The sequence below is a fragment of the Lithobates pipiens genome, unplaced genomic scaffold, assembly GCF_037356315.1.
Source record: "Lithobates pipiens isolate NorthernLeopardFrog02 unplaced genomic scaffold, aLitPip1_a1.2 Scaffold_104, whole genome shotgun sequence".
NCBI lineage: Eukaryota > Metazoa > Chordata > Amphibia > Anura > Ranidae > Lithobates > Lithobates pipiens.
The window spans coordinates 216,067-231,588 of record NW_027507691.1 but is presented as its reverse complement, the minus strand read 5'-3'; the positions used below and the strand labels follow the sequence as shown (position 1 = coordinate 231,588).

General features: G+C 44.9%; 1 protein-coding gene across 4 annotated transcripts in view; it reads left to right on the top strand.

Annotated features, from left to right (window-relative positions):
- Positions 1-15,522, top strand: part of LOC143958355 (SUMO-interacting motif-containing protein 1-like) — a 114,128-nt gene that overhangs the window by 29,578 nt on the left and 69,028 nt on the right. For 3 of the 4 annotated variants that reach the window (XM_077467809.1, XM_077467810.1, XM_077467811.1), the window contains exons 2-3: positions 1,011-1,628; positions 13,970-14,193. In XM_077467809.1, coding sequence (XP_077323935.1) covers positions 1,011-1,628; positions 13,970-14,193 — 842 coding nt within the window. The remainder of the gene's footprint in view (positions 1-1,010; positions 1,629-13,969; positions 14,194-15,522) is intronic. The other variant, XM_077467812.1, reaches the window with a different exon arrangement.

Genomic DNA, 15,522 nt, shown 5'->3' with positions numbered 1-15,522 from the left:
GTGTGTTGAGGGTGATGAGCTGTGTTGCTTTTACGCCAAACATATAGTTTTGCATTGTGGGCAAAAAGTTGGATTTTGGTTTCATCTGACCAGAGCACCTTCTTCCACATGTTTGGTGTGTCTCCCAGGTGGCTTGTGGCAAACTTTAGACGAGACTTTTTATGGATATCTTTGAGAAATGGCTTTCTTCTTGCCACTCTTCCATAAAGGCCAGATTTGTGCAGTGTACGACTGATTGTTGTCCTATGGACAGACTCTCCCACCTCAGCTTTAGTTCTCTGCAGTTCATCCAGAGTGATCATGGGCCTCTTGGCTGCATCTCTGATCAGTCTTCTTGTCTGAGCTGACAGTTTAGGACGGCCAGGTCTTGGTAGATTTGCAGTGGTCTGATACTCCCATTTCAAAATGATCGCTTGCACAGTGCTCCTTGGGATGTTTAAAGCTTGGGAAATCTTTTTGTATCCAAATCCGGCTTTAAACGTCTCCAACAGTATTACGGATCTGCCTGGTGTGTTCCTTGGTCTTCATGATGCTCTCTGCACTTTCAACAGAACCCTGAGACTATCACAGAGCAGGTGCATTTATACAGAGACTTGATTACACACAGGTGGATTCTATTTATCACCATCAGTCATTTAGGACAACATTGGATCATTCAGAGATCCTCACTGAACTTCTGGAGTGAGTTTGCTGCACTGAAAGTAAAGGGGCCAAATTTTACACGCACCACTTTTCATTTTTATTTGCTAAAAAAGTTTAAAATATCCAATAGATTTCGTTCCACTTCACAATTGTGTCCCACTTGGTGATTCTTCACAAAAAATTAAAATTTTATATCTTTATGTTTTGAAGCCTGAAATGTGGCAAAAGGTTTAAAAGTTCAAGGGGGCCGAATACTTTCGCAAGGCACTGTATGTATACCTTAGCATTTAGGAGAGGTTTGCAATTTTAGAAAGTGTTTAAACTTCCAGTTCTGAGTATAATAAACTATGCAAATATTACTTTTGCAGGATATTATTGATTTGACAATCAACCACACTGCACTGGAGAACCTACCAGAGGTGGACAGTGGTGTTATTGATCTCACTGCTAACGAAGATGGTCTAGGATTAAGTCCTGGAACATCACCCTTCAAGGATGAGCTTTCCAACTCCGATGGTAGTGGGGATATGTACTTTGCATCAAACAGCTCCTCTGGAGTGATCTCAGAAAATGAGGAAGGGACCAGTGAGTTCAGTTGGAGAACAGACAGCGAAACAACCTCAATAGAAAACGGTTTACTACATGGAGATGTTTCTACTTCATGGAAAGACAGGTGCCTTACAGATGAAGTCAGCACGAATTGCCTTACATTTAAAGCAGACATTAAAGAACACTTAGATAATACTTTAACTTTACAAGGTTCTTCTCCTTTACCCACTCCTGCTAGTGGTGAAAGCAGCTCAGACTTTGCAATCGGGTTTCCAAATCAGCCTCAGTTTGATGCAGGATCCATGCCCCCTGTGCCTACAGTAGAAGAATCACATATGCAACCACCTTCAATCAACAAAGCTTTACTTTATAAACTGAGATGTTTTAAGAAACCACCGGTCAGTCATTTCTTCCATGGACTCGAAAAAACAGAAAAGGTAATGGCATGTGTGTGAGCAACAAAAGCGTCTATCAAAGATTCATATGCATATGTTGGAATATCTACAGTGGATGTAAAGATTTTAAGCCCCCCCCCCCCCCCCCCATAGAAAATGGCAGGTTTGAAATGTAAGATCGCTTTATTTCCTCCAACTTGAATGTCCCCTATAAGCTGTGCAATTCAATTGGAAAGAATAAACTTACAATAATATGGTTGCATAAATATTCAGTTTTTTGGGGTAGGATTTTATTGGTATGGCACTACTTTCCTTGGGTATCTTTGCCCACTCTTCCTTGCAGAAGTTCTCGCAATATGTGAATCCAGGAAAGCAATGAGAAATTAAATTGCCTAAAGTGGTGTGTGTGTGTGTGTGTGTGTGTGTGTGTGTGTGTGTGTGTCAGGTGATCTGCACTCCAAGCTGGCCCACAGAAAGTACCCAGCAGGGTGACTTCAGCGGGTGCCAGAGACACTTGTTCCTGTCTCTAGAATGCTGGGAGGCTGGTGAGTTAGTCTATGGACTCCTCTGCAACACCTGCACAGGCAGCAGACGCAGGCCCTAACACCAGCATCTCACAGGTAAGCCTGAAGTGTATGTGCTTGCACACCCAGTGAGTGTCTTTCAGGACGGCACCAGAGATGCTGACTCCTCCCACTGAACCTTAGGAAACCCCTTCCTCCAGACTTTAAAGGGAGGCACCTCAATACCATACCTCAGTTCTTGTTTCCTCCGGCCAGTAGGGAAAATCTTTTTGGAGGGAGTCTAGATCTCTTGGGTGCTCCTGAGGGACGGGGCTTCCTTCCCTATTTTTCCTCCTCAAGGGACCCACTGTCCTCCCAGCTTAACCAGGCTTCAGCAGCAATAACAATCTGGCTCTTGGCGCTCGGTGAGAGCCGACGATTCAGCAGGTCACACTGTCCCAGGCAGCGGTGGTCGCATGTGCCACCGCTATATTTACCGGCGGTAGCGCCGGAAGTGCCAGAGCAGGTCACTGGGTCGGCAGAAGTGTCATTTTCAGCATGGACGGAGGACAGGAGCTGGTGCAGAGGCACTATGGCAATCTGGAGGCGGCGTGTGATGCCACGAGTGGAAAGCTGCACACCTGCCATGGGAGAGTCTGCAGTGGTGGGGACAGGCACCAGCGAAGCTCAGGTAGGAGGCAGCGGTTAAAGTCTGCCTTTTTTTTTTTTTTTTTTTTTTTTTCTTTAGAATAAGAGGCGATGCATAGAAATAATATCTCAAACCTAGATCAATAATAAAGTAACAGTTAAGGTGAAACATATACTAGACCGATATAGGAGAAGAGCTGACGAATGCCAGGGACGTCAATCACAGCCCATGCCAGGCTATCGCCTAATTGTCGGGAAACTTAAGTGAGAAACTGATCTGTTTAGTATCGGTACCCGCACCCTCCAACACCCCTCTGGGGATCATACTGTGCTGGAGGGGGCCAATCCCAGTCCTAACCGACAATGAGCATTCCCTCTAAATCTGAGAGTTGACTTTGTATTTCCGGGCACCAGGAACTGAGCTAACGACTGTAGAGTTGTCAACCTTTGATCTGGCCGTTAGTGCCTGAGCTGGTCAGATACACCTTTAGATCAACTTAAACCTTGAGATATAAGTGACAGAACCAAGGCGGACTAACAAGAGGAGAGAGGAAGAAAGGCTAGAAATAGGAGGGGATTGGAGATAAAAAAGGATAGGAGCACCACTACTCAGCCAGATATGGTTTTATGTGGAGGGACCAGAAGGAATGCCCATCAGTCGAGCCCATGGCTCCCAAGTAGCTTCAAACTTGTTAGATGTGGCTTGTAACAGGCTGGTGAGCGTCTCCTGAGACATTACCCACAATATTTTCCTTTTTGCCATTGAAAGGGAAACGCCCAGCTTTTTTCCAGGCCCTGGCAATCGTGAGTTTAGCTCCCTAGAGCATGAACTGTGCTAATTTACCAGAGGGTTTAGAGATTTGTGGGATCAATTCATTTTAGGAGGCCCACCATGGGAGTCCTGGGAATATGGGAGCCCACTAACCAACTATGTTAAAGGTTTTTTTTTTTTCCAGAAAGTACAAATCTTCGGGAACTCCAACCAGATATGTGACATTGTGCCTGTAAGTTGGCAACCCCTGGGAGAGAACCAAACTTAGGATAAAAAAAACAAGATGTAAGTGCAGAGACTGATCTGAGAGTCCAGTTTTGGGTATCAAATGGAACCCGTAGTCATGCAGGCCCATTGTGAGAAGATCTTCTCACAACTTGGTCTTGCTCCAGAGAGGGTTTGGCGAGCTTGTCTGAGGACGCTTTTTGCATCCTGATAGGGAGGAAGGGGTTTCCCGTGGCCATCTCCTGAGATTATTTTCAAGTTGAGTAGCTTCTCACCAGAAATTAAGTTTGAAAAGGAGTGCTGCTGACCCTTGTGGGAGAATTTCACTGCAAATGGGAAGGCCCATTTGTACTTGATGAGCCACGGCAGACAAGAGCAGCTTCAGGGCTCTTCTCTGTTGAATGGTGGAGGGTGAGAGGTCTGCAAAGATTTGAATGGGATGACCTTGGCATGTGACCTGGGGAGAGCCTGGGCTTGTTTCATGAGTTTTTTTTTTTTTTTTGACAGCATAGTAATGCAGTTTAGCATTGATGTCCCTGGGAGAGCCATCCTTCCTGGGGGGGCCCAAGGCTCTTTACTCTGTCCAGCTCCAGGTGAGACAGTGGGATGTTTGGGATGAGTGACTTAATCAAGTCTTGTGTGGCTGTTGTGACATCAAGAATCCATTCCGGCAGGCCTCTAATCCTGAAATTTAGTCTCCTGGACCTATTTTCCAAGTCGTCTATGTGTGAACGCAGTGTCTAATTGGTCTTGCGACATTTGGATAATGTCAGGGTTCTAGTGGGGAAACTGCTGCTGTCTGATCTAGCTTGTGTTCTATGGAATCCATCCTGGGGCCAATATTTTGGAGGTCTGCTTTGATTTCTCCTGTAATAGTAGCTGAAGTAGCAGCCAGTCCCCTTTCTAAGAGTGAGAATTTGAGAAATCTTCCCCCGAGAACTGAGGTGTGGGTGGAGGGGCCATGAGAGCCGGAGGCAACCATGACAGGTGGCACTGCTGGGAGTGCCTGATTCCTCCCACCCCAAAAGAGTGACTGAGCAGGGACTCCGCGGAGGCTGAGGAAGTAGTCTGAGCTTGTGCACTTGTGATGTGGACCCCAGAGGTAAATTGAAGCAGAGCAGGGGCTATTACGTGCCTGTGGTCTGGTGTAGATTCTGAGGGGGAGAAGGCTGTGAGGCAACAACCGCCATGGTGGCCATCTTGGTACCCCCAGGCTGTGAGGTGGCAGCAAATTCCTGGTTCAGGCTCCATCTGACACTAGGTCTGGACATGCAGGAGAGCTCTCCTGGGGGGGGGGGGGGTGTATAGGCACCTCTGCAGGGTGCTTCTCAGCTGGAGGCAGAGGAGATGTAGTGTGGCTTCCTCGCTTATTGTGGTCCGGCGGCCATCTTGGTACACCCAGAGTGAGTGGCGGCGGCCGAATGGGGCTGAACCAGTCTGTTCTGCGGAGGAGACGTCTGAGGGCGATTACTGGTGAGTGGGGGCCATGAGCAGCGATCAGGTAGCGCTGGAGCAGGGCTGGTGTGCTGTGGCAGCGGCGTGGCGCTGAGCTCCTGGGTTAAGCCTGGCCAAAAGCTCTGACCCAAATGAGATGTCCTTCTTGTCACTGCCAAAATGGGAGAAAATTGGAAAAAAGCCCTATGCAGTGCTTGCATCACTAATTTAGTTAGGAATCTGCTTCTGTTTGTGGTGATCTGGTTGCCTCTGTAAAAACTATACCACAATTCAAACTGTGACTCATTAGTAAATCCAGCTGCTAGTCAGCCTTCCACTTCAGAGTCTTCCCAGGGTTCTTTCAATCCTGGTGTTGGAAGCTCTTCCTGAAGACCCTTCTAATAGGGAAGAGCAGTCCCCTGCTCCTTCCGTTAAAGATTCGGAAGAGGGGGGTTGAGGAGGCTGAAGCTGTCCCTAGAAGAGGTAGATGGGCTCCTTTTAAAGATATTCATGCTACACTTGGCTTAAGTGAAGAGAATCTCTTCATGACTGCAGTTATGCAAGGTTAAATGAACCTAAGGGGGCGGACATTGCCGGTTCATTCGGTAATCTCGGATGCCATTAAGAAAATGGCAGGCTCTGGAGAAAACTCCCCACCCCAAGACCCGTTTTTTTTTTTTTTTTTTTCTTTTTTGAAGACCCTTCTGTGGTGTGGATCAAGGTGCCCAGGTTGGATGCTGCCTTCTCCCAGGTCTCAACAGCCACAGACCTGTCTTTTGAAGACATGAGGGTTCTGAAGGATCCAATGGACAAATGCATGGATCTTTTGCTCGAGATCATCGCAATCAGTCATGAGCAATTTAAAGCCAGGAATCTAGAATACTGGGTTAACCAGCTAAAATTGCGTATAGCAGCAGACTCTCCTAAACGGGAGACTTTAGATTTCTTTACCTACCCTGGTCCCTACAGTTGCATATTGCAGATGCCTCAGCTGAAGCAATTATGTCAGCTAGATCATCAGCTTTAACAAATGCTGCAAGAAGAACTTTATAACTTAAGACTTGGCCAGGTGATACAGCGTCAAAAAGCAAACTCTATGGGATTCCCTTTTCGGGTGACCTTTTTGGCCCTGACCTTGATAATCTTGACAAGACTGATGCTAGAGATCCTTCCCGGTCAAAAAGAAAGCGGGTTCCAAAACGTTTGACTTCAAAACTCGGCATCAAGACAGCATGTTTCAGGGGAGAAGGAAAAATTGGCCTGCACGGAATTGTAAAGGTGGACTTCTCTTCTGTCCTCCTACACAGGCTGAAAAATCACAATGACTCATCCCTGCGGGTGGGTGCAAAACTAGTTCCTGCCGCAGTGGTAAGGGTTAACTTCAAATCCATTTATTCAGACCACTCTCTCGCAAGGCTACACTTGTGTTTACCAAAGGGCCCCCCCAGATATTTTTGCTAACAAATGCCCCACGAGATGCAGTAAAAGCCCTGGCCATGAAGTCCTCTAGAGGAACTGATGCAGCAGGGTGTAGTAATCCAAGTGCCACTAAAGAGCGACAGGAGGGGTTCTGTTCTCATGTCTTCCTGGTAAAAAAAAAGGAAAATTTGATTTGCTTCTCAATCTAAAGCCTCTAAACAAATCCATCAAATACAGAAGGTTCAAGATGGACTCAATTTTTTCAGTCAGGAATCTGACGCCATGTTGCTTCATGGCGTCAATAAATTTAAAGGATGCATACCTGCATGTTCCACTTTATCCCCAGTCTCGGATATCTCAGGTTGGTGGTGAGGATGGAAGGCGTGGTTCATCTACAGTTCAGGGCTTTACCCTTCGGTCTGTCATCCTCACCCCGAATTTTCCCCAAAGTGATGGCAGAAGCCTTAGCTCGGCTTCATCTTCAGGGAATCTGTTATTCCTTAGACAATCATCTATTTTTCATCCCATCAAGGGAGGAATTGCGAGCAATTTAGGCAGAGCATGCAGCCATTTGGAGACTCTGGGATTTTTTTTTAAATGTTATTTTTTTTTTTTTTTTTATTGAAAACAGGAAATGCATGCTAAGAATTGGATACAGCTTATAAGAATGTAAATTGAAAAGGCATATAATGGCTGTTGCAACCATAGATATATTGGCACAATGCTACTAAATTCACAAGAGCAAAATAAACTGTATAGACCAGGGAGGGTGGAAAAGGGGGGGGGGGGGGGGGTCTAGAGAACATGTGGCACAAACAAGAACAATATTTCACATAAGGAACTATTGCTCTGTGGATCCAGTGTCAGTGGGGGTCCCAGGACGTCCCACTAAAAGCTTCCTGGGGGGGGGAGAGAAATGGAGGGAGCACCACGGAATAGCTTCCTGGGGCAGTAGCAAACCTGGGTTAAGCTTTGACTGATCCCATAAGTCCCAAATCTTGGAAAATTGAGGAAGTTTATCCTGGACTGTTGCAGTCATGTGTTCCATCCTGCGACGTTGTTCCAATATTTGCAAAACCTGTGCAAGATTTGGTGGGGATGGGGACAACCATCTCAGAGGTATCGCCCTCTTAGCTGCCAGGAGAAAAAAGGCGGCTAACATTTTGGGCATGTCTGGAGATACCAGGGAATGGCAAGCCCAAAGATAGGGAATTGGGTCTAGAGGAAGAGTAGTTTCAAGGAGTAAAATGGATGTTTAGGGATCTGATATTTACGCTGTAGTTCACTAAAAGGTAAGTGAGTGGGTGCACAAGGTTTCTAAATTGGAAAATTCCTGCTTGTGTCCATGGGTGGGCATGTAGCATATAGGGAGAATTGACACGAGCACAGGGATTGATTTTAAACCTCCAAAAATTCCCTAGGCCCATCTCAGGAGATTGTGAAGCGCCTAAAAATAAAGGGAAAAAAAAAATTCCCCTTTGGACGGTTCCCTCTATGTGGATTAATCATATTGAGATAAGGAGAAGTCTGGAAATACGATCTGTTATAATTCAATCTTATGTGCATACATTATGTGCACTGACGGTAAGGGTCAGTAATATCAGGTGTTGGTGGTGGTTCCCCCTGTCCCTTTCATGAATCATTAAGACAACTATTTTGTCCAGACCATCTCTCTGGAATCCGTTCATCAATAACTTTGAACTTTATATTTTTTAAGCGCTATATCATATTTTACATCTATTTTCATATTGTTACCAGCAATATTTGTGTTAGCTGCTGTATTTTCTTTATTTTCTTTTTGCTTTGAGCGCAACAAAAATTTCTTTCTATTTTTTGGACCTCACATATGCCAGTGATCAGGCATTTGGCAGGAAAGTCCTGCAAGCTGTCCCGCCCTAAGGGGGTAAGTCTGTTATCCTCTCAAGTGCTGTTCTGAAAGATGCCTTGGGGAAAAACCAAGTTTGACTTATCAGTAACTTGTTTTCCAGAAGTCTTTCAGGACAGCAACATCCCGCCCTATTGTGTTTTGATCTACTACGCTGTGACAAACATATGTTTGTGCTCCAGATACAACTGGGGTTTAGTAGGGAGGTGCCTCCCTTTAAAGTCTGGAGGAAGAAGGGGTTTCCTAAGGTCTGGTTGGTGGAGTCGCTATCATGTGCTGTCCTGAGACTTCTGGAAAACAAGTTACTGGTAAGTCTAACTTGGGTCGCCCCCCTTTAACCAGTAGGGACTAGGTGAAGGCGGCACATTTCCTTCATGCACAGGGTGTTATGAAGTGTATGAGGCGCAAAATGTATTGGCATCATTTGTGCTCTTGCAGAACAAGGCCTAAGCATAGCCACCAAAAAAAAGTGTGGTTTGTGGAAGCAAATTAAGCTCCTCATGGAGCAAAGCAGTTTGCCACACCTGTATAGAAAGCCTGGTTAAGGATGACCCCAGTAGTCTCTTGTCAGAAAATGCTGACTTCTGTTAGAAATGAGCTTGCGTCTAGGTTTAGCTCATTTGTGACTCTAATTTGGAGACACTCTGATGGGACTTGTCAATTAGGATTTCAGGTCCTAGCATTCCACAGCAGAGTGTGGAGAGAAGACAGCTACCTGTCCTTCTCGGGAAGAATTGGGGGTCAGATACAGGGCCCAGGGATCGAGAATCTGCAAGGGGCTTGAGGTATAAGTTGGCCTTTATAAGTAATCTACATCTTCCAATGCCATCTATGACACTTGATATCAAGTAACAACTATCTAAATATGACCTTATGCATAAGACTAGAGATATTTCCATTTGAAGACACAGCACAGCCATGGAACAAAAATCCTAAGTTGGAAGCACCTCTTTCAAAAGTAAAAAAAAAAAAAAAAAAAAAAAAAAACTCGGACCTGGCGTTTGACGATATGGGCACGCTTGGGGATCCGATGGATGAGAGGAGATATATCCTTAAGAGCCTGGGATTCACTATTGGGAATCTTAAACATTTCCTTCTCTCCTTTCGTGCAGTGAGGTTTTTGGCTGATTGTTCTGCAGAATCGGTAAGAATGACAGCTAGGACTTCGGCCTTGGTGAACTCAGCCAGAAGAAGCTTATGGCTTAAAGTGGTTGTAAACCCTTACAACACACTTTGACTTACAGGTAAGCCTTAATCTAGGCTTACCTGTAGGTCCAAGAAATATCTCCTAAACCTACACGTTTAGGAGATATTTGCCGAAAGACAAGCATGCGCCGTCGACAGCGGCGCGCAGGCTAACTGAGCGCGGCACCGTCAATGGCGAATATGCCGCGTGTGGCGGCTCCCGTGCGCGGGAGTGATGTCATCGTGGCTTCGGCAAATGACAGCGGCGGTACAGTGAGACCCACCGAGAAGATGGATGCGCCGGACTACAGGGGACAGCGGTGACGGCGCTGGCTCCTGTGTCAGGTAAGTGACACATAATGGACTACTATGCGATGCATAGTAGTCCATTATGCTTTACCTTTGCAGGGAATGAAAGAGAAAGTAAACTCATCAGGGCATTTCCAGAGAATAAGCCTAAAGCCAGAGTTTTTTTTTTTTTTCCGTTGGCAGCAGGGTCCTAGAGAGGGAATGGGCTCAAATATTGGAAAGGGTAGAGGGGTTGTCTTGTTTAACCGTCCTCAACAAGCCACAGTGACTCGTGTCTTCCAGTGGGAGAAAGGTTGAGCGCCTTTCGCACATGATGGCCAGCTGTCACCTAAAGTCCATTCATGCTGGACCTAGTGCCCAATGGGTACAGGCTGGAATTTTCTTGCCAGCCACCAGAGATTGGTCACCTTTCCTCCCTGAGATTGGGTAAAAGCCCCCTCCCTGGGTCTCCAAATTGGAGACTTGTTAGCGCAAAAGTTCCTGATCCCAGTTCCCTAGTCAGATCAGGGCAAGGGATTTTTATTCACATATATTTTTCATAAGAAAGCCGTCAGGAAAATATTGGTTTATCCTGAACCTCTGGTCTCTAAACCGTTCAATCAGGTACAAGCCCTTTTGTATGGCGACTGTTCTTGCTCAAAAGCCTGCTTCACGCCCACTTTGGAGTTTAGAGATGCCTATCTTCACATCCCTATCCATCCAGCCTTCCAAAGATTCTTGAGGCTAGTGTACAAGATAGCCAGAGATTCAGGACTTTCAATTTCAAGGTCTGTCCTCCACACATTTATACGAAGGTGTTGGGAGAGGCACTGACTCCACTAAGGTCAAAGGCGATGATTATCCCTTACCTGGACAACCTCCCTAGTGGTGGCAGTCATTCCAAAAATTATTAGTGGATCTTCAGACTGTACAGACTTGAATCTCTAGGCTGATTAATAAACCATTCTTTCTTAATCCTGGCCCAGAAAGTGACATATCTGGGGTATGAATTTTGCCCTGTAGACCAAAATTTTTCTCCTCCATAAGGTCTCAAGAATAATGCAAACAATGTCAACCTTACAGACCAGCTATTCTCCTCTGAGATTTCAAGAGCAGTTGGTCTGATGGCCTTGTGCTTTCCCACCGTGCCATGGGCAAGATTTAATCAATGCCCATTATAGCTGTTTCTTCTAAGGGACTGGGACAGACTCGCGTTTCCTGGAATCAAAGGTCTTGTTGCTCTCTAGGGTAAAAAGCTTGTGGTGGAGGACCAACCTGCACCTAACAAGAGGTCTACCCTGGTCCATTCCTATATCCCAGAGGATGTGGGATCCTGGGGATGGGGAGCCCATCTTGGCAACACAGTGGTACAGGGAGAATGGTCCTCGGGAAGCAGGAGCTTCATTGAATCAGAGATGGCTGTTCAGAGAGCTTTGCAGGCATTTCAGATGTATCTCGGGGGTCACAATCTCCAGAGTCTATCCCATAATGCCGCTATGGTAGCGTACCTCAGCAAACGGGTAGGTCCGACGAGTCGGACACATCTATTGCCCAGGAGATTTTATCATAGGCAGAAGGAAATCTAGCCTCAATTACAGCAGTGCATCGGAAAGACAGTTTTGCAGATTATCTCAGCTGCTACTGGGTAGATCGAGACAATTGGTCCCTTCATCCCAAAGTCTTTACGGCTCTCACTGACATTTCGGGATGTCCCGAAGCGGACCTGTTCGCAAATCGGTACAATCGCAAGACCGGTTCTTTTCTCTGAGCCCAGCCGATCGATCATTGGGGATCGATGCTCCGGTGAATCCTTGGCCATTCAGCCCCTGTTATGCCTTCCTGCTGATCAGGCTTTTTCTGGAAATCCTCTAGAAGTTTCTTCGACAAACTGATCTTGTCATAATCTCCCCTTTTGGCCCAAGAGGCCATGGCTTATCCTGGCCCAGACTCTGGTCTCAGAGCCTCCACTGTCTTCCGAGGAGAGACTTATTGCAGGGTCCAGTGTCGCACCCACAAGTGGTTTCCTTAAACTTGACGGTCTGGTATCTGAAGAAAAGATACTAAGCGCCCAGGGGTTCTATGACAAAGTCAAGACCCTGGTAAAGTGCAGAAAACCAGTCACTAGAGCCATATATACCAAGGTTTGGAGGACATTTTAACTCTTGGTTATCTGGAAATCAAAGTGACTCATGATGATCCTTAAATTTTTGAATTTTTGTTTAAGAGGGTGTCGACAAGGGTCTTTCAGTTTTTACCTTTTTAAAGGTACAGGCAGCAGCTATCAGTGTTTTTTCCTCAAGTCAGACTAGCTAGATTCTTCAAATCAATTTCTAGGTCCAGGCATGTAGTGGTTAGAAGTTGTCCAACCTGGGACCTGTCCTTGGTGCTTCAAACCCTTTTTGAGCCCCTACAGGATATTTTCAGTTAAGTTGCTTACCTTAACTATCTTGTAGCAATTACCTCAGCTCAAAGGGTAAGTGTTACAGGCCCTATCGGTGAATGAGCCTTTCCTCACAATTGTTGAGGATTGGTTTTTTTGAAGTGGCCTGGACTTTGTACTGCCAACTTTTTGTAGCTCACCAAAGGGAGACCAAGAGGAAAATTATTTATTTTTTTGACGTGCGAACTCTTGTCTACCTTGAGGTCACCAAGACCTTTAGAAAAACTGACTCCTTGTCCTCTTTTTTTTTTTATTTTTTTTTTTTATTTTTTTTTTTTTTCAGGAGCACACAAGGGAAAGTGCATCTTAAGCCACCTTGGCTAGATGGCTAAAGCAAGCGATTTCTGAAACTTACAAAATTGGACGTTCCTCTGCCTTTTGTCAATGCACACTCAACAGCCTTGTCTACGTCTTGGGCTGAGAGGGCTGGAGCCTCACTGGAACAAATTTGCAGGGCTGCTACATGGTCCAGTTTTTTTGACCTTCATGAAGCATTATCTCCTGGATCTCCTATCTGCTCAGGAGAAGGTGTTTGGTTGTAAGGTCCTTCAGACAGTTGTCCCTCCCTAGACTGGTATGTTCTGGCCTATCTCATGGGCTGTCCAGTAAGACGCTTGGAGAAAAGCTGAGACTTACCGTTGCCTCCTTTTTTGAGAGTCTTCCAGGACAGCCAGATTCCCATCCGGTTTTGTCTTTAAGTTTGTGTATTATGCATAGGTTTTTACAGGGTCATCCTGCAGGTCTTAATACTGACATGGGGCCTGGAGGAACGCCCTTTTTATCTGGTGGGGGTTAATGTGTTTCCTGTCCTGGTTGGAGGAGCCCTAGGTCTCATGGGCTGTCCTGGAAGACTCTGAAAAGGAGTTGGGTAAGTCTTTTATCCAAAAAGGAAAAAAAAATTATATGAATAAAAGCTGATCATTGTAAGCACCCTTGTCAGTGTTAAATGGTGTCTCATACCTGTAACTGATGCACCTTGCAAGGGGCTTGTTCTTGTGAAAAACACTGACAAGATCACCAGTTAAAAATGGAGAACCTAAATAAAAAACGCAGCCATCACATCCTACAAACCGGTAAGTAGCAATATAATCTCTGCTTTTGGGTTTAATACCAATTTTAAGGTAAACCTTTTGTGTAGCCTGAGATCGGCTGCACTCTTGAATTGGCAGTCTTTCAAAGCTGTTTGATCACCACCATAGGAGGGCAAGTCAGACATAATTATGGTTGGAAAACACTTGGTGACATGAGCCAAAATACTACATGTACTTTGTTGCAAAAGGTATATAACTGTAACAAAAAAAAAAATCTTTAAAGGAAATTTGAATTGAGGGAAGTTGTGCCTGCCATTGATGAGCTTTCCCTCTGAAAATGCCAGTTCCCTGGCAAAGTTGCTGGTCCAGTGGTTTCAGTAGTGTTACTGACTTAAAATTTCTAATATTCATGTTTATTTTAAGTCTGGCACAATCTGATAACTAAGTTTGGAAATGTTATGTTAATATAGGTTTCTTTTTTCAATAGTCATTAGTCAACCTTAAACTATTTGTCTAACGCTTTACCATTGGTGTCATGTGTATCCTATTGCAGAACAAGCTCCTAAAGCCAATACCTGAGACTCGTATGAGTATTGTGAACCATACAAGGGAAGAAAGCATCCACCAGGGCACACTACATTTCCTTTCTGAGTTTGTAACTGCAGAGCATTACCCACCTAAAGACACTGTCATGTATGTCATCCAGTCTATACTGCTGGGAGAGGAGGAGCAGGCAATCAAGCATGAAGCTTACATGATCCTAATGAAGATGCAAAAGTAAGTTTATTATACCTCTGTTGCCTTAAGTCCTTTCACATTGGAGTGATTTCTCAGGGTTCAATTTATAGCCTAATGCCAGCAATGGCACTGTTCCAATTGGTGCGATGCTGACTTTGTGGCACCACACAGATTTTGCAAAAGTAGTAACTACACTACTTTTGCCAACTTCAGGTGGGACTTTAATAGACCTGTGCATGAAGTAGCACAGATGGTTTTTCAAGTGGCACCTGAAATTGCACTGACTTGCTACTTTGAAATTGTGCTACTTTAAGTGATGTAGCGCAATTTCAAAGTATCAGGTGTGATCATGGCACAATATAAATGAAGTAATTTTCAATTCCATATTGGTGCAATACATTTGGTGTTAAGAATTTTACTAACTGTATTTGATACAAATTATCTAGAGTTCTGCTTTTCTCCTTGTGTCCTATTTCAATGGTTGGTGCTTGACAGGCTGGTCTGAGTATTTCAAAATCTGCTGATCTTCTGGGATTTTCATGCACAGCCATCTCTAGGGTTTGCAGAGTGATTTGAAAAATAGAATATCCAGTGAGCAGCAGTTGTGTGGACAAAAATGCTTTGTTAAAGGAGAATGGGCAGACTGGTTATAGATGGGCAACAGTAGCTTGAATAACCACTTGTTACAGCCAAGGTATGCAGAATACCATCTCTGAACGCGCAACACATCAAACACTGGGTCCTACCCCTGTCAGCTAAAACCCCACCCCAACCCCCCGGGGATGCCTACCCAGGACCACTAGGTATGCAACCCATGGCCACCAGGGATGCCAATCTGTGGCAATCACTAATGCCTGCCAGTGCCTACTTATCAGTGATGTCAATCAGTGCCACCCTAAATACCCATCAGTGCAGCCTCATCAGGAGAACTTGCTTTATTTCCAAAATTTTGTAACTGAAACCAAGAAACTTTCAAAACTTTCAGTTGTGTTTTTTTTTTTTTTTTTTTTTTTTTTTTTTTTTTTTTTAGAAGAAAAATGAAGGCTATTTGTTGGCACAGTGATTAAAAAAAAAAGAAAATTGGGGCTACAGTGTAGCATGACCCTGCAATTTGTCATTTAAAAAGGGACCGTGCTGAAAATTTGCTTGGGCAGGAATGGGGGGAAAGTGCCTGGTATTGAAGTGGTTAAATGCCAGAATATTGTTGCTGACCCTGTCTATCCCTTAATGATTAGTGTACACATCTGATGGCTAATATCAGCAGGATAATGCACCATGTCACAAAGCTCAAATCATCTAAAACTGGTTTCTTGAACATGACCATGAGGCCACTGTACTCAAAGTACAGTGCACTGTACTCCTTTCCCT